Source organism: Oryza brachyantha, chromosome 12 (assembly GCF_000231095.2).
Source record: "Oryza brachyantha chromosome 12, ObraRS2, whole genome shotgun sequence".
NCBI lineage: Eukaryota > Viridiplantae > Streptophyta > Magnoliopsida > Poales > Poaceae > Oryza > Oryza brachyantha.
Window position 1 is genome coordinate 15545498 of NC_023174.2, and position 22180 is coordinate 15567677.

The 22180-nt window shown below is 41.3% G+C and overlaps 4 protein-coding genes across 9 annotated transcripts; 3 read left to right on the top strand and 1 right to left on the bottom strand.

Moving 5' to 3' along the window:
- Positions 1-170: 170 nt before the first annotated feature.
- On the top strand, positions 171-6995 carry LOC102711855 (WD repeat-containing protein 75). The gene is made up of 16 exons (XM_006664668.3): positions 171-372; positions 458-649; positions 772-942; positions 1146-1542; positions 1631-1749; positions 2799-2876; positions 3476-3616; positions 3753-3797; positions 3941-4107; positions 4184-4262; positions 4336-4418; positions 4559-4688; positions 4773-4905; positions 5408-5556; positions 5802-5997; positions 6305-6995. Exons 1-16 carry the CDS (start codon positions 253-255, stop codon positions 6505-6507), a joined length of 2403 nt encoding a protein of 800 aa, XP_006664731.1. The 5' UTR covers positions 171-252; the 3' UTR covers positions 6508-6995.
- A 555-nt stretch (positions 6996-7550) lies between these two features.
- Positions 7551-8760, bottom strand: LOC102712135 (F-box/LRR-repeat protein At3g48880-like). Its single transcript, XM_006664669.3, has one exon. It carries the CDS (start codon positions 8758-8760, stop codon positions 7888-7890), a length of 873 nt encoding a protein of 290 aa, XP_006664732.2. The 3' UTR covers positions 7551-7887.
- Positions 8761-12705: 3945 nt separating this feature from the next.
- LOC121056018 lies at positions 12706-13945 on the top strand. Its single transcript, XM_040529673.1, has one exon. It carries the CDS (start codon positions 12821-12823, stop codon positions 13421-13423), a length of 603 nt encoding a protein of 200 aa, XP_040385607.1. The 5' UTR covers positions 12706-12820; the 3' UTR covers positions 13424-13945.
- A 2142-nt stretch (positions 13946-16087) lies between these two features.
- On the top strand, positions 16088-20639 carry LOC102712413 (transcription factor PHYTOCHROME INTERACTING FACTOR-LIKE 13-like). 6 transcript variants are annotated; one of them, XM_040529470.1, is made up of 9 exons: positions 16088-16571; positions 17211-17318; positions 17412-18078; positions 18171-18272; positions 18416-18481; positions 18599-18664; positions 18908-19144; positions 19232-19391; positions 20233-20553. In XM_040529470.1, the coding sequence occupies exons 2-9, from the start codon at positions 17260-17262 to the stop codon at positions 20271-20273; spliced, it is 1398 nt and encodes a 465-aa protein (XP_040385404.1). In that variant the 5' UTR covers positions 16088-16571; positions 17211-17259; the 3' UTR covers positions 20274-20553. The 6 variants fall into 6 exon arrangements, with proteins under 6 accessions (XP_040385404.1, XP_040385402.1, XP_040385399.1 ...); XM_040529468.1 differs by having other exon boundaries at positions 16089-16571; positions 17246-17318; positions 19229-19391; XM_040529465.1 differs by having other exon boundaries at positions 16090-16571; positions 19229-19391; positions 20233-20639.
- Positions 20640-22180: the final 1541 nt, after the last annotated feature.

Consider the following 22180-nt stretch of genomic DNA (forward strand, 5'->3'; position numbering starts at 1 on the left):
TTTTAATCTCTTGGGGCTTACTTGCGGCCCATTGGTGGGCCTAAACAAATGCAGCCCATCAACCTGGCACATGGAGCCCATCGAGAGCCCAAAATGAGAAACGGGCCGCGACCCGTTAACCCGCTCGAAATCCGCCGCCTGCCATGGCCAAAACCCTACTCTGCGCTCTGCCGCCACCACCAACGCCTCCTCTCCCCCTCGCCTCCGCCGCAAAACCCTAGCGCCAAACCCCTCTCCTCCGCCACCGTCGCCATGTTCACCGGCGGCCAGAGCTACGTCTCCGCGCCGCCGGCCTTCTCCGCCGACGGGCGGCTCCTCCTCGTCTGCACGGGCCGCACCGTCTCCGTCTTCAGCGCCTCCACCTGCATGCTGGTACGCGCGCCACGCCTCGCCTCGCGCGCACCCGAGTTCATGGGATTGGTTGCGATTTTTTTTGACCGCGCCGGGTGTGTTGCAGGTGTCGGAGCTGGAGGGGCACGAGGGGGACGTCACGGCGGTGGTGCTGGCGCCGTCGCCGGCGGGGGCGGCGGCGGCCAAGCTCGCGAGATACTGCTGGACGGCGGGGCTTGATGGGGCGCTGATTTACTGGGACTTCGCGGCGGCGGAGCTGGTGCGGAAGGTCCAGGTCGGCCTCCCCGTGCACTCCATGGTGAGCCGCTTTGTGAATTTCAATCGCTTTGGTTATTAGCGTTCTGTGTCTGAGCGGCGTATGGAATTGAGATGAATTGGGCCAATGATACAAGTTCATTTTTCGATTCTGTTTGAGCGTAGGCCATTCCTAACATAACCAGAGGATCGAAAGGAGTTGACATTTACACACCGTTTGCATTCGTCTCGGTGGAGGACACAAGTAAGCCATCTAATGAGACGAAAGCATTGCGCGGGCAGTTGAAAATCGTTGACTTAACCAAAGGGCGTGAAGTGGGTAGTCTTCTGGCTGAGGTACAACTTTTACCTGACTCCGATCATTTGTGTATTATACTGTCCATCCTATGAATAGTAAGCATCCATCTGGAAATGTAGTTTGCTGGTAATCTTGTTATTGCAATTAGAAATAAAACAATAAAAATGTGCTGCAGACGTGCAGTTGTGGTAAAGCTTTTGAGTAAAACTTACATTTGCACTGGTTGCTTGAATTTAAACAGACTCGTAAACCAGAAAAGATTGTTGCAAGTAGCTCTGGTGAATTTTTGGGCATTCCAAATAAGACAAAGCTCCATGTATGGAGGATACCATTGAAAGATTTCAAGCCTGACAAAATAAGGAAGATAAAGCTTCACCACACAAAAAAATTGAATACGCTGGCCTTTCATCCAAGTGAGAGAATTGTGGCTGGTGGTGATGTAACTGGTAGAATATCGATCTGGAGAGGTTTTGGAAATGCAAAATTTTCTGGATCACACGGTGCAAGATCTAATGAAGATGAAGACAGGAATGATGTGAGGGGTAACAGTGATGCAGATTCTTGCACCACATGGCATTGGCATTCAGGCGGAGTGAAGTTTCTCAAATTTTCTACTGATGGGGCTTACTTGTTCTCAGGTTTTGTTTGCTAATTTGTGCTTATCACTTGATCCAGCTTTGATGGTTGGGTTTTGTATATTTCGATGACAAGTTCCCTACCTTATAGGTGGTATGGAGGGGGTTATTGTTGTATGGCAACTAGATACTGGAAAGAGAAGGTATAAACCACGTCTAGGGTCTCCTCTTTTGTCCTTTGTAGATTCTCCGGACTCTTCCATTGCCTGTGTAAGTATTCCCTTTTTTTACCTCTTGTGTTGCCCTTCATTGCATTTCCTGAAACCCTGATATATAATGCTTTTGAGAGTGAAGAGCACATCATTTTGTTGATTTATTGAGTTATTTGAATATGATGTTCCAGCTTACTATTCACTTCGGTCTCAAAAAATAAGTCATTTTGGACTTTCCAAATTCAACATTATACAACATTGACTGCCTAGTTCTTTAGCATAAATGTAAAAATGGTTTCATAAGTGTAATATTATGACAAACTTGGATATATTATTTTCATATACCCAAAACCTATATTTTTAAAGGTTAACTGCATTGGAACTACAGATATAAGCAAGGGCATCATAGAACTACAGATTTAGCACCACAATTATCAGAGAACTACAGATTTTGTGATAACTTAAATATTAAATATGTAGTTTTGTGATACAACACCTCAAATATGTAGTTTTTTGACTTTGGTCAAAGTATCTGTAGGCTTGTGAAATTTACTCTTTTTTAAATGATATTTATGGTCAAAGTTAACTTGGGTTGACTGCATGCATTCTACTTGTGTTTTGTGACTGGAGGGAGTATAATTATGTATGATCATACATGTCCACATTAGGTTCCATGATGTTATTAGATGGCATATTTGCAAACGAAAAATAATTTGTGGATCAAACTTTTATATACATATTCTTAGCGATCTAAAAGCCAAGGTTAGAAAATAAACTTCGGTGAAAAAAACCTCAAAAGCAAATCCAAATTTAATGTCAAAAATTCAAAATTTGGCCTATAAGCATAAGCGAAAAGATGGAGGGTGAATGAGAATACTAGAATTGTTCAGCACCTAAACTGTTTTGTGGTATATCAATAGATTGTATTTGCTTCCTATTTGGGCTGCACTGATGATGGGGATTCATAAAGTGAGGCAGGTCACATTTTTATGTGAGACCTTTTTTCTTTGCTCTTATGTGTTTCTAGCTACCATTTCTTTTGGTCTGTTTCTTTTCATTTGTTTGCAATTCATTTTTGAAGTAGAACTCATGCTCTTTGTATTTCAGGTGTCATGTATGAATAACCAAGTCCATCTTCTTAAAATGCCCAATATGGAGGTCATGAGATCTATTGCTGGAATTAAGGTTTGTAATAGCATCAATTTGTGTGTTAAGGGATCATTCATGCAAGTAAATCTATACTTCCTATATAATTCTTACCCACTACTTATAAAGCTCAACATGCACAAATACCATGTCATCACCCACTAGCAACCGTTATATTTAAAGCTCATGCAAGCATGCCACTAGCAACCATTATATTTAAAGCTCATGCAAGCATGCTACATAAGCTTAACATGCAAACATGGCATGTCATAACCCATTAGCAACTATTATATTTAAAGTTTATGTAATCATGCTACATTATATATAATTTATTAGATTCTAAAGATTAATATAAAACAATATTAAATCGTCATCCTCTTTACAATTTTCATAATAACTTTTCATAATACTTGAACGTATATTCATCCATTATTTCAACTTATTTAACATGTATTCATCCCTATATCCCGCATTAAGTATATTCATGTATTATTTCAACATATTTAACATGCGTTCATCCATATATCCTGCAGCAAAGCACGGGGTATCATCTAGTTACATTGATGATTTCTGGCGTTTCACTTTCTGCTGATTATATTATGTGCTTATGGATGTATTTGATTTGTTTATCTCTTCAGCTACCTATCTCTTCCCTGAGCTTGGATGGATGTTATCGAGGATTGTATGGATTTGATTACAGTAACAAACTTGTTGCTGTGCCAACAGAAGATTATTGCATACAGTTCTACGATTTGTTTGAGAACACCGAAGTTTCTGAGGTAAGGCAGTAAGCATATGGGAGCATTTCTTATATGTTAACCAGTCCTGTGGCTATCAGTATATTGAACCAGTACTAGTCTTACTGATCTGAATTTGCAAAAGAATATCCCATGCCAATATTTTTAATTTTTACAGGTTCAAGTTTGTGAGAGGAACTTTCAGCCTGTTGATGATATCACAGTGAGATACCATCTTCCTTCTGTTTGTATCCTAGATTTCTTTCGTTAGGTTCTTGTGGCTTAAAGTTTTTATTTGTTTTTTTCACATTTATTTTAGTATTCAGATTTTTGCTCTGATGAGATAACACACTTTCCTTTTCGCAGATGTATATTTCTTTAGTTTCACTGTCCATCGATGGTAATTTTATGTGCACCGTTGATGTCAAGCTTCCTGAAGAAGAATTAGGTGGACTTATTACACTGAAATTTTGGAACCAAGGGTCGCGTGCTGGAGAATATTTTTTGTCTACTGTCATTTATGAGCCACACAGGTTGGTACATGTTTGTTAGGTCGGTTGTAAATGTCTGCGTATCTTTTTTTACTATTATTTTCTTACTTTCATACAGTGATGCTGGAATATCTGCTATTGCTTTCCGCCCTGGCAAAAACATGGCTGTGAGCACTTCTTTAGGTGGCAACTTCAAGGTGAACATATCTATTGGTTACTGAGATGATGCTAAGTTTCTTTATTTCTTAATTTTTACTGTTCTATCTATAGGTTTGGGTTCAAAGTATGCTTTCACAACCAAGTGATGAAAAAGAACAATCTGGTTGGAGATGCCAATCAGTCGGCTCATACAGGTGTGTTGGCTTTGTTAATTTAATCTCCTTTCAAACAATACCTCAATATTGTTGTCATAAGCATATGTGTTGCTGCCATAATATCATTTATTAATTTATGGCAAATGTTGTAAGTAGTGACAGAAAATGAAAAATTGCAGGAATAAACCTATGACAGCAGCAACTTTCTCAAGCGATGGATCTGTTCTTGCGGTTGCAGCTGAGAGTGTTATCACATTGTGGGATCCTGATAATAACGCGCTTGTTGGTGTGATTGCAGAGGCACTATCGGTATTGTAGTATTCCTCAGGTTGTGATTTTACCGTTCTGTTCAGACTAGCAGCCTGATATGTGTAACCTCATTTCAATTTTCAGCCCATCACAAAACTTTCATTTGTTGGGACATCACAGTTTTTGATGTCTATATCTCAGAGCTCCAAACCACAGGTTGCTGTGTGGAATGTTCCAAATCTTTCCATGCAATGGTCTTACAGCCTCTTTGCTGAAGGTAATTTGGATATTTCAAAGTCTGATTAGCTTCTAGCACATGTTGTATTTGCTTTGTCATAATAGGTGACACAGTTGGGAGCTCTGATGCTTGGATAAGCATCAAGTTTCTAGTCGTGATAGCACATTCAGATGTATCTGATGACCTTATGACATAATTATTTCAGCTAGCACATCTAATCATGCATCTTCGTTATGATGGTTAAGATTAATCTGGCCAGCGTGAAGGGCTGCCTAATGATAGTTCTGATAATTCAATTTAAGTATGACAAAGATACGAATGCAGTCATCTAGATCCAGTTCTTGTATTTTCATCATATGGAATCAAGTAACAAACTATAGCTGATAGTCTAGTACAGGAGTAGAGCTTAGGTTTGTCCTATGTACGAACATTGCAAAATAATGTCAAGATGTTGGGTTTGTGAGGACAAGCTGCTGGTATCTCCTCGGATAAGTAAGCAAAGAACACATCTGTTCTAATATGTAATATGTACTTTCAACAGCTGCATGTTGTTCGTCAAGTGGAAGTGAGTTTGCAGTTCTTGGTCTTCTAAGTTGTCCTGATGGAGGAACACTGGCTGAGCAAGATGGAGTGATACTACTTTTCGATGCTGAAAATTTGAAGCCTGTATCTTCCTGGTCAGTAAAGAAGGTATGTTCAGCTGAGTTTTTGTATTCTGTGAACAGGCCTTAGATCACATCATACACGTTTTGGAACTAAAATTTTACTGATCCACGTATATGAATAGGTATTGCAGATTGTTAGTTTTTATTGCTTTGATTCTCATGTAAAACTTTTGTATTTTGTTTCTTTCCTACTGCTTGTGTTGATCTGTGTTGAATGGATCAGTGGCCCATTGATGTATTGCATTTATTAATTTCACTTTTCTTTTGTAGGCAAGGGGAGGCAGTGTTGCTTTTTTGAAGGGCGATTCCTCTTTGGATGCAAACACCAAAGACATGATAGATGGAGAGGCATCATTGCTGGTTTATATAAATGGTTCTCATGAATATGTTATATTTGATCCCCGAAGCAATGAGGAGTTGCACATTGGCAAGAGCGCACACAGAAATATTCAAACTGAGGAACTTGGTGAGATATGGTTTTGTTACATTTATTCTAATCATCTTTCCTATACATGTATTGGTGTTGCCCTGCTGTTCTCTACTGTCAATATTTGCTGGTGGCAAGATATACAGTATATGAACATGGTATCCCAACATTTTCTCATGTTAAATGTTATATGCTCCAGAAACCAATGTCTTGTTTAATGCTACACGTTCCATTAACTCTTTTTGCATATTTTTTCCTTGTGCATGGTAAACCCATATATTTGTTCCCTCTTATCTACTCTAAAACGTGCCGAAAAAGACTCTGAAGCTTGTTTTTGTTATTCCAGCACCAATTGGTTATGCTTCTATTTTTGGAGAACTTCCAAAACTGGAGTCAAAGAAAGATGTTCCAGAAATTCCATTTATCCCGTCAGAGAGACCTTGGGAGACTATATTCAATGGATCATCTCATGTTCTTCCACCTCTCACAAAATTATGTCCTGCTTTCTTGGCATCATTGCTTGAGAAGCGACCAGTTGCAAATGAGTGAGAACCGATAAGCACCCAAAGTTTCGTCCTGTCATACATGGTAACAAGGCCTGCACATGGAGAAATCCATTCTGACATGTGCTACCAGAAGCTCCTCTAATACTGCTTGAGCTGTTTGTGGTCATTATGATTTGTCAGCTCACAGGAGCGGTGGTGCACGAGGGTGAATTGGCGATAGCAACAGGTGGGTGACAAATGGACCCTACCTCTTTTTGTAGGTGATATCTAGTGATTGTCTATCTACAGATCCTACCAATTTTGTTTCCATAGATCAATCTGTACTCTGATAGCTAATGTAACTCTGATAGTTAATATGAGCTCTTTTGGTGAAAAATATGATGTGATGATATCCCATAACATGGTACTGGTTGCTACGCTACCAACAACGGAGTGTGTAAACTGAAAAGTCGATGTTTATTTCAGAGTTTCAGTAGTCTGTTACTTTCATGCATGAAAGGCATTTATTTCCCTTGTAGAACTCCATAACAACCAGGCAAGGCAAAGGTTATGGAGCTAATATCTGGTAAACTAGCTTTGGCAATTGCATTACATGCCCAAAAATTGCCAAATTAGTTTTCCAGGTTTCAGAAGTTGATGGCAGATGAGAGATGAGTACGAAACACGTGCTGTTGAACAGTGTCAGTCGGTATCGATAGCAATAGATTTTGACTCGAGCCAAATCTCCAAATATGAAATTAAAATGGCTTTTTCGGAACACATAAATTTTGTAAGATATTTAGGACTCCTTTGCGGGTGTATTCGGTATTTCCAAAAGAATTTTGCAGAAATTGAAATCTCGGTTACTTAGGGGTGAGTTAATTCTAAAGGATTCTTAGTATTAGGTGAGATCTCATGGAAAATTTTTTATTAGAGTTGCCATAACACTTCAATCATTTACTTTTTCTATTCCTATGATTTTTTAATCCTATGAATTAAATAAACCCTGAAATGCTGGATTGAAAAATAGAGAAAAGGAAAAGTACAAGATTTTGATTAGGCTACAGGAATTGTGAAACAAATGATAGTTTGAATACAGTACACGGTAGTAAAAACACATTAACCAGACATAGGCACGAAAGAGATTTTCCAACACGTAGCTCTTGCTGAATTTTCTCAAAATCTCTATAGGATTGTCAAATAAAATGATAGGATCCAATCATCTCTTTCCAATGCCTTTCAAGGATTTCTTTTCTATATGATTGAAATCCTCCTAATTTACATTCTTTAAATAAATCAAGGGATCTTAAAATTCCATTCAAAAAATCCTGTGAAATTTCAGGCGTAAACAGATTTTGATACCACAAATTAATAGTATGACATATACGCATGAATTTTACTGAAGCCGAATAGTTGGAATGGGGAAGCTGGCGACGCAGCAAGGTCACATGACATCCACGTAGGATGACGTGTCATCATCCTGGCCGTCCGCGTCACGCTGGTCAAACTTGTCGACCAATCTGGACCCTCCAACCTCGAACCGCGCGATCATGGCGGCCTCCCTCGCCACGTCCTCGTCTCCCTCGTCGAACCCCACGCAGAGCTTCGCGCTCAGCGCCTCCAGCTCCGGGCCGCCATGGATGACGGCGAGGAGCACCTGCTTCGGCAGGTAGCACCCGTCCAGGCAGAGATGCTTCAGCCGTGGCAGCGACGTCGCCATGGCCGCGGCGTCCTGTTCACGGATGGCGCCGGCCATCTTGAGGCCGGAGAAGCGAGGGCAGCTGGCGCCGAGGCGCGCCGCCGTCGCCGGGAACGACGCCGGCCTGTACTCTAGCTCCAGGTGCTCCAGGCTGTGCCACCGGGCCACGACGTCCGGCAGTCGCGCGTCGTCGGCGGCGGGCAGCGCCGGGAGGGAGACCCTCCTCAGCGCCGGGCACCGGAGCGACACGAGGTCCAGCTCGGGCGCGCCGAGCAGCGGCGGGAGCGCGATCTCCACGGCGGAGCCCCCGGCGCGCGCGACGCAGAGGCGGAGGTAGCCGGCGAAGGAGAAGCGCCGGACGCCGTAGCGCGCCGCGAACGCGGCCGCCAGCGGCGACCACGGCATGAACCGCGTCCCCGTGGCGCTGCCGCCTCCGCGGAGGTCGAGCTCCCGCCACAGCGACGCGTCGCCCGCCGCGGCGCGCCACGACCGGCACACCAGCGGCGCCGCCGCGGCCACGTCGTCGAGCGGCAGCCGCCGGAAGATCTCCACGAGGCAGTCGGCGTCCATGTCTCCCCACCGCGCCGCCGCCGCCGCGTCCTCTCCAGTGTTGTCCATTGGCGCCACCGTTGGCTTAATTTTGCTAATTGGCAAATGCTAACACGGTACTATATGTCCTTAAATAGTTCTTTTTCTAAAAAAAATTAAAATCTAGAGGCAAAAACCAGCAGCCTCCCGTCAAATGTAACATGGACACACCGAAAATGGCAAATGGCAACTTTGACCACTTACAAGTTGCAGTCCTATCACATCCCAGTCCATCTTTTCGCTTATACTTATTTTTATAAGTCAAAATTTAAAATTTAAAAACTAAATTTAGAGTTAATTTTAGAATTTTTTATCTTAGTTTATTTTCAAGTATTTACTATTAGATCGTTAGAAACACGTATATATATAAAAGTTTCATCTATAAATTATGTTTTAATCGTCAATAAACAACTTTGATTATGTTTTAAACAATCAAACGAGGCAGCATGACTATAGGAGTCCTATAAGCCACACAATTGTGTGGGCCACTCTATGTCGGACCAAAAATCTACCATGTTAGTATGCCACAAAAATTTAACAACTATTTTTAGAATATAAATAAAACTGATGTATGTATCCAATGTGGCTGTACATATAGCCAAAAAAAAAAATTTCCCGACATGTTTAGTCATTATCATCTTTGGCCAGAGGGTGCATATATAGGGACCGTTCAAGGGCCCAAAAAAAAATTAAAAAGAGAAGACCAAAGTTTTAAAAAGGGACAGTGAGATGACAAAGAAAGTTGCATAGGATGGAGTGTCTATATCACACACGCATACACATGGGAAGGTCAAATTAGAACTTCTTTTCAACAATTATTTTTATTCATACCATTAGGATACATCTAATGTACTCAGTCTGCTCTAAAATATTTTGAACAATTATTTTTATTCTGAGTTTTATTCCCAGATTCTATCAATAGAGGATGATGCATTGGATATTCTTTTGGTGTTTATATCCTATTGGTGCGTGCAGGCGGTGCAGCAAACCAGTGCGGTGATAGTTAAATTCTGTTGTAGTAATTTAAATAGAAAGAGCACAATATATAAGAATATTTTGTTTAAAAAATAAAAAGGACAGTATATATGCGATCTCAACTGATTTTTTTAATTAGTGAAACATCCACTATCAAAAATAAAATGGTAAACAAAATGTGCAGGTTCCTAGATGCCCTAATTACATTTATGCAAGAAAGTGAAGTTGGTAATTTTCAAAATTAATGAAGTCAATGGTACGTGAACCTAAAAATCCGATTACGGCCCGAAATTATAATTAATACAACTTTGTTGTCCAAGTGGGATTAGTCCTAATTTATTGAGTATAAATGATATTAATTAAAATACAATATGAGTACATACGACTTTCTAGACACAGCTTACACAAAAAATGATATTAATTAAATATTGCAAGACAGCTAGTTATCGATCCCTGAATGATGTTGGCATGAGTTTAGACCAAAAGTTGTCTAGTTGTTTAATTTCGTGCTACAGAAAATATATTGCTCCCTTCAATCTTGATAAATATCGTTTTGGACATTGTATAAAATACAACTTAGAGCACTTATTTCTACAATCCATTGAATTGTATCATTATGAAACCCTTTTTAGAATAATTTACACATGATGCTCACACATCCAATCTAAATATTTATAAGGACGACTATCTCTATTTTCAAATATAAGTATTTCCATTTTGTTTAGTATAGACTAAAAAGATGTTAAAAGATTTCCTTTTAATCACTTAAGTGATTAATTTTTGAATTTTGAATTGATTAGATTCTGCTTCTAAACATATGATTGGCTTTAAATTATTAGAACCATTGAAATCATAGGAATTGACAGTTTATATTATGGTATAATTTGAATCGTGGAAATACTTATATTTTGGACAAAGGGAGTAATACTTAGTAGTATTTTAAAAGTTTGACCTGGAGAAGAATGAAATGAGTTTCTTTTTATGTTTGATAAAAAGGTGTTGTATTCCACTAATTCGTCTAGCTCTACTAGTTAAATCTAGCCATACGTCAAGTGGAAAGGGATGGTTTGCAACTTTGCATCAATTAAGCTTAAAGTCGTACTTTCAGAGTACAAAACGTTGCATATTCCTGGCTTCACATTCTCATGCAACCATATTTTTTTAAAATGTATTACCCACTTGATGGCGTTGACAATTATGCAAAAATTGCCAGTTTGCAACATGCATAATTTAATTATGTTTCTCAATACAAAAGTTGCCACTTGATGGATGGAGTAACTATACCTAGGGATTCAAAAAATACCTAGTTTAAAAATATACTTTTGAAGATTTCCTGCCGATGCCGCTATTTTTATTTCCTTGAAAATCAATTTAACCTGAGATCAATGAAGTTGATGTCTACAGGTGAGACAATAATTGGTCAGCTGCGAGAGGTGAAAGCCCAACGGAGCAACTAGGTACTATTTGCAAAGGACGTCACACCGAAATGATAGAATTTGGCGAAATTTTGGCTCAACTGGGCAGAAATCGTGATCGAGGTTTAATTTGTGCAAGTTTGAAAACTTCAAATCCAGGGGCCCATGAGCCATGATGAATTGAAGAAGCAGCTGCAGAAGGCATGTGATACTTCTCTGATTTTAATATCAACGAGTTCACACTTTGCATCGCGTGCTAAATAAAATAATTTTATCTTCGTCTTTAAATATTTAACGTCATTGATCTTTTTAAAATATTTTGCCATTTATTTTACTCAAAACTTTTTTATGAAATATGTATATATATATATATATATAAGTATATTTAATAATGAATCAAATGATAAAATAAGAATTAATAATTATTTATTTTTTAATAAGAAAAACGGTTAAATATCTAAAAAATCAACAGCATTAAATATTTAGGGACAGAGAAAGTATTTGAATTTTTAAGAAAAAAATAAATAACATTATTCTATCGATTCTATTAATTATGTGATAATATCAAGCGAAGAAAACTTCGTGAGGTAGAAATATGGACGCACACACCCGTCACGTCTACACTCACATCGCTGTGCTCATTTGTGTGTATCCAACTTTCGTCATCACAAATGTCGATGAGTACTCCTTATCTGATTGATAGCTACTTATATGGTTTAAATTTGTATAAAAATGCAATTACTTCTCTAATATTCTCATCTCCATCTATCATGGCATCCACCCATTTATTTTTTCTTATCTATTTCCTCGTACTCAATAAATCATGATAATTTCTCATCTCAATCTTAATCTTAATCGCATTAAAGATATACTTTGAGACCGAGAAAGTAAAATAAAGAATTTCAGTTCACATTAGACAGAACCAAATTCAGCACGTGACCCATTTCTTTGTTTGCTGCAGCTGCTTTAGGCCAAACCGCACACGTAATTAGTGATCCAGCGTGCTCCCGCCCAATTCAGCTTGCCACTCACCGGCACCGGAGAAGAAAGTTCGCCAACGACGGCGGCCCGTGGTTTCTCGCCGCCGTCCACCGCCGGAATCAAGGTCGACGTGACTTACTCCTTTTTCCTCTCTTTTTTACGCAGCTTAATATATAGAGAAATTTGCAAATTTGTTATCGTTTTTTGCTAAATTATAAGGATGTCATTCAAATGATAGTTTTAGTGGTATTTTTGTAATTTTCTATTGACAATTTTGCAATAACTTTTCAAACCAGTAGCAAATTTGCAATTTTCCCTAATATCTGATATCTTTTCAAAAAAAATTTCCAGCCTAATGTTGGTAAGGCCCAATATAAAGCCCATTAGATCTTCAGACTAAAAGCCCATTGGGCCTGCAGGCCCAGGCCCACTTGATGACTTAGATAATTAAGTCCCCCACGCTTAATTAAGTTATTTAAAATGAGATTAATCTGTAATTAATCTGGCACGAGAGATGCGTGGCCTAACTAAACCGCACCATCCGCTTAACCAACCCGGTTCGCCTCCTCCGGTCAACGGTCAACGGCCTGCCATGCAAACCCCGACCTAAACCTCGCCATGGATTCCTCCACTATATAAGCTGCCGCGCGTCGCCGAGCTGCACGACGGCAGGCCGGCGGCGAGGAGGATACCAGCAGGAGCTGCTAGCGTCGACGGCAATGGGCTGCCACCACCGCCAGCTGGTCAATCGGCCATTGCGGCGCCTCGCCGCGCTCGCGGCGGCGCTCTGCGTCGTCGTCGCGGCGACGCACGGGCGCGGTTGCTGCGCCGCGGCTGCACGCGTGGTGGGGAGGAGACACGGAGCGGCGAAGGCAGCGGAGGCGGTGATGGACGTGACGGCGGCGGCGGCGGCGGCGTCGCCGGAGGGAGCCAGGTGGGGAGGCGGCGACGGGCTCGTCGTTCGAGCGGGGAAGTGGCTGCCGCTGCCGACGCTGCCGACGGGCGGCCTGCGCTTCCCGGGGGCGGGCGTGTCGATGCCGTGGATAGCCGGAGCGCCGCCTGCGCTCGCCGGGCCGGGGGTGCAGCTCGTGCCGCCGTACGTCGGCGCGACGCGGCAGGAGCAGCTCAGCCTGTGGGCGTCGCTGTTCAACCCGTTCCAGGTCAGGCCCAGGCTACCCGCCGCCGCCGAGACGACGTCGCCGGGGTCCGTGGACATCCCGGCCATCGCCGGCGTGGCGCCGGAGAAGACGACGACGGTGGAGGAGCCGGCCGGCGAGCCCAAGTGGGGCGTCTTCTTCGGCAATAACAACGGCAACAACTAGCCTATGATTTTACTCCATTAATTAGCTTAAGTACAAAAATGAATGAAGCAACTTTTCTTTGGAGAATGTTAATTTGGTGAGTGAGTATATATAATTATTATAGTAATATGTAAGTCTGAATGTTTAGGTGTTAAATTTATTACTGGAAAATTACGGAGAATTAAAAACTCAAATATTAGGGAAAGACCTAATATTAATTATCAATTAAATAGGTAGAAGTGGAGCTTCGGACCCAGGCCACCTCGTTGAGCTAGTGAGAAGACCCTGGGTGTTTCTATAAAAAAAAATTACGCAGAATTAATCGTAATCTTATTTTGTAGTGATGGAAATTGAAAAAACAAAAATTTTCAGGGCCGTTTAAGTATTATGGGCCTGAATATTCTAGCCCACTTTGATTGACAGGTGCTAGATTTTTATAGCCATTCTATATGGGCCACCCTATTTAGCACTTGATAAATAAGTGTAGTTTAGCACTTGATACTCAGGGAGTCCTGTTACTTGGATGACATTATTTTTGGCTCTTTATTTGCATACAATTTGTCATCTCTTTAATTTCCCATCCACATAAAATAGAGTATTGAGATTGATCTGCTAGACAATGAAACTGCATAATTGCCAATCATAACGTGGATGTGGTAGCTAAAGAAACAAAGATTTGTAGAAGTTCTCAAATGCTCTAATATTGCACCACAGTTCATGGGTAGAGACTCCTAGATTTAAGGGGAAAAGCCCCAAATTACTTAACCTCCAATGTCCTGAGTTTAATGCTAGCTGTTGGCAACTGTAGTTATGTATGAGTTAATCAAGCTAATGATGATGTTAGCAAAAAAAAATGGTGGTTAGCCATGGGTGGATGTGAGCCACAAGCTCAGACAGGGTTGCTCTCTCCTGCATCTGCATGCCTTCTCTGCCTCACAATCTCATGGGGCAGAGAGAATGGAAGAATTGAGGATGCAAGAAATGCAAGGCCCCAGGAGGAGAATGAAATATGTGGCTAGGGTTCCAAGGATCTGTTTTGAGGCCACAAGACAACCAATGTTATGGTGACGTGGATCAATTAAAGCAAGTTGGAGGATGAGAAATTCAGGAACCCTTTTTTTCTTTGATTTTGGTCTTTGGAATATTTTTTTTTCTTCTTTTTGAAAGTGGGTATGAAAATGACTATCAATTATTCATGGCTTTTTTATGAGAAGGGTTCACCCTTTTTTCCCCTTAAAGAGGTGAGAATATGGTTAGATCACTGTGTGTATTATCATGTGAAAGACAAGTACATAACTGATTATAGATTTATAGGTACTTGTCCAATTGGAGTATGAGTGATAATTATGGATTGTTTCCACCTTTTCCACCAAGAACTTTTATCATCTCATTTTTTTTCCACATTCACTTTTGTTAGTCATTAATACCAGCCCTAGTGGCAAAAATAGAAAAGGTGAGATATGATCACTACTTAGTGGCAAAAATAATAAACCAATATCAGTGGACTATTTTAATCACTAAATTTCCACAATTCAATCATGTGACCTCTCGTATGCAAGCTGTAAATACATGGAACTGTACGGTTTCATTACCAAAAGTATTACTACCTCTGTGTTTACACTTTCTTGCTAGATGTATATGGATGTTAATGAGTACGTCGTACGTATGTATACATATACACATATATACATACATATTAATCAACGGATGAATATAAATATAGCCAAAATATCTTGCGATATGAAACGGAGGAGTGCATCCTTTTTAAATATATACACACTCTTGACTTTAAGAATGGCATTGAACCATTCGCTTTATTTAAAAAATGTAGTACAAATATGCAAAAATATAAATCAAGCTTAAAATATCTTTAATGATAAAACAAGTTATAACAAAATAAAAGAAACTTACATAGTTTATATGAATAATACAAATAGTTAAATGTTCTTTCAAAAGTCAATAACATCGTATATTTGAAAATAGAGGGAGTAAAATGTTCATATTTTTTTTACCTAAAAGAACTAAACAAAAAGATTGCTTGAAAACCTTATTTGCTCATTCGAGTAGTTAATATATCTGAAAACAATACTCTACTGTCCCTGCCGTTGTTAACGTACTAGTACACACTAATAATAAATTAATAATAGGAACACAGACTGTTCATGGCCGTGCGAGCATGCCCATGATCCGAGCAAACACGGAGCTGTCACATCCTGCAAAATTATTTCCTAGATAGAATCGTGTTCTACGCTCGACGTGGACTTCACAGACGAACAATTGGCGCCGATCGACCCGTATCTCTGCTAGTTGGTGGCTTCAAACTGTTCATGCTTTGGCCTCAAGGTTCAGATCATGTGTACTGTATCAGTTCATCAGAAAATGCAGGGAGTTGAAGTCGTCAAAACATTGGATGGATGCTACTGACCGATCGATGATATGCTGCCTGCTTCGATCTCCAAGCGTGTGTGAGTTGGAGTGAGATGGACGTGACACTAATCTGCTGTGGATTTGGCGCCATACTGACAGACAGGATCGCTTGGACCTCAGATCTCGCAGATCTTCAGTAACCACGACCTGCAAGATGACAGATTTTTTTTCCTCCATGCAGAGTTAACTCTGAAAATAGTTGGTTAGCAGTCAAAATGGTAATTATTATGGATTGTTTTGTTCAGAGTGCAGTTAATTTCCTTGTGTGAGGTGGGATGAACTGGAGATTAATGTGATGATTTGGGCGATGGCAAGTTGGGGTGAGGTGTATAATGCTATGTTGATAACCATTCCCTGTCGCTCTCCGGTTGAGTCCCTCTGCCTGCCCTGCCCTGCCTGCATTCTTTCTTCCTTCTTCTTTCTTTCATTCTTTTGTTTCTTTCTTTCTTTCTCAATCAGGAGAATCCAGTTCACCCACAGTGCTGCGGTTTCTGCATCAACTTGCCTTGTTAAATAGCCACAGTGCCCTTGTTCTTGCGCAATCGCAGCTAGCTTCTCTCCCTGCCCTCCTGACCTCATCTACTTCTACTCACTTCACAGCTCATCTCATCTCATCTCAGCTCAGCCCAGCTCAGCTCAGCTCAGAGAGAGTGCTGCAAGTGTGAGCTGATCACAAGGAAGCAGAGGCAGAAGCCTTGGCAGATTGAAGTTATCTGCAACAAACAAATTCAGGATCAGCAAGGTAGGCAGTTTCTTGTTTCGTTTGTACTACTTACATCCCATCTTTCATTTTCTCCTTCTTGTCCTTTCTTTGGTTGTGTGTGTGTGTTGTTGCTATGTGTTTTCAGCAAGTCAACTGGATGGATATGATAGTTTTCTCTGGGATGGATTTTTCCTGCTCTCATCATCCACCACACATTTTGGCAGCCCAATCCTGAATTTTTACTGTTCTGTTTTCTTCTTCTTCCTCCCTGTTGATCATCCATGGCATGAATACTGATGTATTAATTATAGTACTACTGCTCAAGTGCTCTTCCATCCCTGATGGTGAATTGTCTTTTGAGAAAAGCTTTTTCCTGTTGAACATCTGAGCACTACTCTTCTCCAGGTGGTTCACTCTGCAGGTGTTAACAGCTTTATGCATCAGAGTGGTAGGGTTTGTAGTTCTGCCTGTCCTGCACTTATGGCCTTTCTCTGCTTTTTCACTCTTTCTTTGTTCTTGTTGCTCTTGTTCTCTTTCATTCTTCTCTTCAAAAAAAAATCCATCCTTGGATTGGAGCTTTTTGTGTGCATCATGTTCAAAAAAAAAATCCATTCTTCTCTCCAATTGATGATCTGATCCTTGGGAATAAGACAGAATTGTTGTGAGTCTTTCTTGCAGTGACTGAGCAGTGTGATTAATGCTCTTGGTGGCAGCGGCGAGCTGAGCAATGAACCAGTTCGTCCCTGATTGGAACACGAGCATGGGAGACGCCTTTGCGCCGCTAGGGTTCGTTTCTTGGATCCAGCTGATCTTTCCATGAACTGGAGACGATCGATCGATCGGATGAGTGATTTCTTGTGGCCGTCGTGTGTGTTGCAGCGAAGACGACGGGCTCATCGAGCTGCTCTGGTGCAATGGCCACGTCGTCATGCAGAGCCAGGCGCCGCGGAAGCCGCCGAGGCCGGAGAAGACGGCGACCGCCGCGGCGGCGGTGGCGGAGGACGAGTCGGCGGCGTGGTTTCAGTACCCGGTGGTTGATGACGTGCTCGAGAAGGACCTGTTCTCCGAGCTGTTCGGCGAAATGGCGGCGGCCGGCGACGTCGTCCGCAGGGCGCCGTGCAAGGAGGAGCGCGGCGCGGCCACCGCGCTCCAGAGCAGGATGATGCCGCCGCCGTGGCCGGCGAGGGAGAAGGCCGAGTTCGGGGACGTCGACGACGTGTGCGGCGTCTCGGAGGTCGTCGTGGCGCGGACGAACGGAGACGCGAAGGTTGCGGTGGAGACGACCGGCGAGTCCTCCATGCTGACGATCGGTTCGAGCATCTGCGGGAGCAACCACGTCCAGACGCCGCCGGGCGCCGCGCCGCCGCCGCTCGGGAACGGGAAGGCCGGCGGCGCCGCCAGGGCGAGGGAGGCGGCGACGGTGGCCTCGTCGTCAATGAGGTCAAGGTCTTGCACCGCCAAGACAGAGCCGCACAACGTCGCCGCCGGCATCGGCGGCAAGCGGAAGCAGCGCGACGCCGCCATGGACTCCGGGAGCCCCAGCGAGGTACGTGCCCTCCCCGCCCACGCCACCGTAAACCACACCACACCACACCACGCCGCAGCAGCACGACACCGATGACGCCATGAACACTGCAGGACGTCGAGTTCGAGTCCGCCGCCGTGGCGTGCGAGCCGGCGCAGAAGACGACGGCCGTCAAGCGGCGGCGCGCCGCCGAAGTGCACAATCTCTCCGAGAGGGTACGTGTCGCACTCCCATGCTTGCATAAAAAATAAAAAATCATTATTGCTAATAAAAATATATTTTAAATATTATTGCTAATAAAAATATATTTTAAATATTATTGCTAATAAAAATGATCTTTAAATTGATTGTGATGCAGAGGAGAAGAGATAGGATCAACGAGAAAATGAAAGCATTACAAGAGCTCATACCTCACTGCAACAAAGTAATAAAAAATTAATCTGCAAACATTGCAATTAGCAACATTCCTACATCTCAATAAATTTTTAATTTTTCTTTGGAAATGCTGATCTCATTGTTATTATTTCAAACTAAATTTCAGACGGACAAAGCATCGATGCTCGACGAAGCGATCGAGTATCTCAAGTCGCTGCAGCTACAGCTACAGGTTAGTAGCTAATTTCACATAACTCAAGGGCAATAGAAATTGTATATATAGTTATAAAATTTATAATTAAAGTTAAAATTTAAAATTTTAGTATCTCAGGTTACAAAGTAATTAGAGATGTTAATTATTGTATAAAAATATTGTACCAAATATGGTAAAATTGCTCGTAACTTAGTATTAGATCGACAGTTTGACCAGGTGGTTTATAAATAGTAATATATGTATGTGATGGTGGTGTTGCAGATGATGTGGATGGGCGGCGGAATGGCGCCGCCGGTGATGTTCCCGGCGGCCGGCGTGCACCAGTACATGCAGCGGATGGGCGCCGTCGGGATGGGTCCTCCACACATGGCCTCCCTGCCGAGGATGCCGCCGTTCATGGCGCCACCGGCCGCCGTGCAGAGCTCGCCGGCGGTCAGCATGGCCGACCCCTACGCCCGCTGCCTCGCCGTCGACCACCTGCAGCCGCCGTCCCCCATGGTAAGAACACGGTGCCACCGTGCATCCATCAGAAGCCGCCATGAATGTATCTGCAGCTTTGCTGAGAGATTTTTCTTTTTCCAGCAGCATTACTTGCAGGGGATGAGCTTCTACCAGCTCGCCACAGCCAAGAACCTTCAGCAGCAGCAGCAGCAGAACACGGCGGCGCTGCCACCGGCCGGCAGCCTCCCGCCGCCGGCGCCCGTGCAGCCACTGACTCCTGACGACATCCTGGACAAAAAATACGGTCAGTACTATCTACTACAGTGCCAATGTGTCATGGTACATGAAACAAAAATCACACTCTGTGATCAAGTACTAGGCTAGTACTACTATCATAAAATGAATGCTTCAATGTCTGACATTTCCAACCAATATACCCGATTTTTCCGGGTTTTGATCCTCCAATAGTGGTACTATATAAGTGCCTAGTAACTTGTCCGTGCTAACGCTACAGTAACTTTTTCAAGTTGGACATGACCATTCTACACTTGTGATCTATCGATTCATCATATTCAGATAAGGGATGATTACATATGAGTGGAGTAGATGTCAAGATAGGAAATAGTGTTCAATGTGCAAGAAGATTCAGTCAATACCTTAATTTGTGGGGACAACAAATAATCTCCTTCAACTTCTCAACCTGAAAATTCAGGGTTTCTATCCTCTAGTAGTACTATATATTGGTTAGAGAAAAGTCAGATAAAATAAATGTGTATTTTGACTTGAAATTTATTTAAAATAATTTCATGTAAAATGAGCCATAATAATCTAAGGAATTTAAAGATGAATAAATTCTGAGAGTGTGAACCCAGGTGTGCTTCCATGGAGATAGTGTGATCAGGCTAGTTCCAAGAACCTGTCGTTGTCAGAGTATGCTGGAGTTTACTTTGTTGATTTCACTCATCTACATGCATTGCATCCATCGGTGTCAAATTCAGGGAATAGTTGATCATTTATCTCTTGTAGATCCGTGGATAGCTGCATCACAGAGCTCTGAATTTCAATGTTCTTATATGCAACTGTTGTTCATCTTTGACTTGACTTATCACTCATATCTGTCTATTTTTTGTCCTTGAATATTGCAGAAAACTGTAGTAAGCCTGAGAGCAAGGGTGGCACCAGTTGATTGCCGTTAATCTGAAGACATGTATATAAGGCTCTGATAAAATCGAATTGAGAGGTTGGATTGTGATCGCTACCAAATTATTTAGGGGGAATTTAAGACTATCCCTTTGCTGACTTTTAAAATTTGTTAGGCAGTTTGATCAGCGATTAAGATTTAACAAGTCGCAAATTTTTTTCGCTGTGTACGTAGTACTATTTTCCCCCCTTTGGGGAGACATTAGCTATGTATCAGTTGTTGATGTACCAGTTCAAATATATGCCAATCAGAGGAAATTGTATTATTGTTCCACCTCAACTCTGTCATATTATGTTAACTTGCCTTGCATCTACAAGTTCAAAGTCTTACTTAACCAGAATGATCAAGTTGGACCATATTAATTTTCTAAAAGTGCTTTTAAGTTCTTCCAAAAAATTGAATTGCATAAATTCTGAAGTAGTATTGCTAGTTGCAAAGTACTCCCTTTGTCCCTAAATATTTGACGCCGTTGACTTTTTTATATACGTTTGACCATTCGTCTTATTCAAATTCTTTTATGCAATAGGTAAACCTATATATATACATAAAAGTATATTTAACGATAAATGAAATGATATAAAAATAATTAATAATTATGTAAATTTTTTGAATAAAACGAATCGTCAAACGTGCATGAAGTACTCTTGATTTTTTTAATATTTTTAATAAATATTTTATGACTAAATCTCGAGGGTAAATATTTTCACTATCTAAACACTAAAGGTTCAGATGGTAAAAATATTTAACTTCAAGGTTTAGTAATAAAATTATTTATTAAAAATGTTTAAATTTTTTTTTAAAAAAGTACTCTGTGTGTGTTTGTCTTTTCTGATAAATTTTTAGTATTGACTATTGGTAATGGTTTCGTGGTGGTAATGTTTACAGAGATTCAAGGTATCTATAATATTTCCCTTAAATATTTCATCTGTCCTTGTAAGCAGATAAGATAGAGAAGCCCGGTACCATGGGTAGTATACATTCTGATTCTTCTTTTCCTTTCTTTGGTCAAGTGTCATGTATCTTCTCCAGTTTCCACTCGTCATACAAAGTATGCAACCTTTTGCACATTCCTGAAAGAAAGAGAAAAAAGAGAGCTCTACAAAATCAGTTTAAAAGATAAAACTGAGCAACTGTAAAAACAGGTTGGTGATTGGTACCCTATCAAGTCATCTCTGATTTCCACGAAGAGAGGAAAAGAGAGAGACTTGCCAATCATTGCTGTGATTTCATCATCATCCATGAATGGTTGCCACATCTGTGGGTACTACTACTACTTGTATAGGATACCAAATATGCTCTGACATCAAAATGCATGGGGCACTCCTGTCTGCAGATGAGTGACACAAGTGGTGACCTAAGGGGTTGTTTAGTTTGCAAAAAAAATTTACAAAAACATCATATCAAAATTTTAAACGCACATTTGAAGTATTAAACTTAGTCTAATTACAAAACAAATTTTAGATTTCCCATGAAAACCGCGAGACGAATCTTTTAAGTCTAATTAATCTTTTATTAGCACGTATTGGTTACTGTGGTACTTATGGCTAATCACGTCCTAATTAGACTTAAAAGATTCATCTTACTATTTGTTTCATAACTGTGTAATTAGTTTTAATGTTTATATATATTTAATGCTTTATTTAGATGTCCAAAAATTCGATGTGATGTTTTTGGGAAAAAATTTTGGGAACTAAACGGGGCCTAAGTTGAATCCATGCATACATGATGCATGTACTTTGCAGTTATATGCAGTATGCACTATGCAGGGGATACACACCATGTTTGCCTTAGAGCATCTCCAGAAGAGCCAGCATCATGTACGCCAAACCGAAATAGCGTGCGGGAGTGAAAAAAACACCCTCTAGCAGATACGGCATCCTTTCCTCCATCCA

Coding starts and splice junctions, on each gene's coding strand:
- LOC102711855 (XM_006664668.3), top strand. CDS start 253: ATGTTCACCGGCGGCCAGAGCTACGTCTCCGCGCCGCCGGCCTTCTCC. Junction 1,750..2,798: donor CGGACTCTTCCATTGCCTGT/GTAAGTATTCCC, acceptor TTTGTATTTCAG/GTGTCATGTATGAATAACCA. Junction 5,998..6,304: donor TATTCAAACTGAGGAACTTG/GTGAGATATGGT, acceptor TTGTTATTCCAG/CACCAATTGGTTATGCTTCT.
- LOC102712135 (XM_006664669.3), bottom strand. CDS start 8,760: ATGGACAACACTGGAGAGGACGCGGCGGCGGCGGCGCGGTGGGGAGAC.
- LOC121056018 (XM_040529673.1), top strand. CDS start 12,821: ATGGGCTGCCACCACCGCCAGCTGGTCAATCGGCCATTGCGGCGCCTC.
- LOC102712413 (XM_040529468.1), top strand. CDS start 17,260: ATGAACCAGTTCGTCCCTGATTGGAACACGAGCATGGGAGACGCCTTT. Junction 17,319..17,411: donor GACGCCTTTGCGCCGCTAGG/GTTCGTTTCTTG, acceptor TGTGTGTTGCAG/CGAAGACGACGGGCTCATCG. Junction 19,392..20,232: donor CATCCTGGACAAAAAATACG/GTCAGTACTATC, acceptor TGAATATTGCAG/AAAACTGTAGTAAGCCTGAG.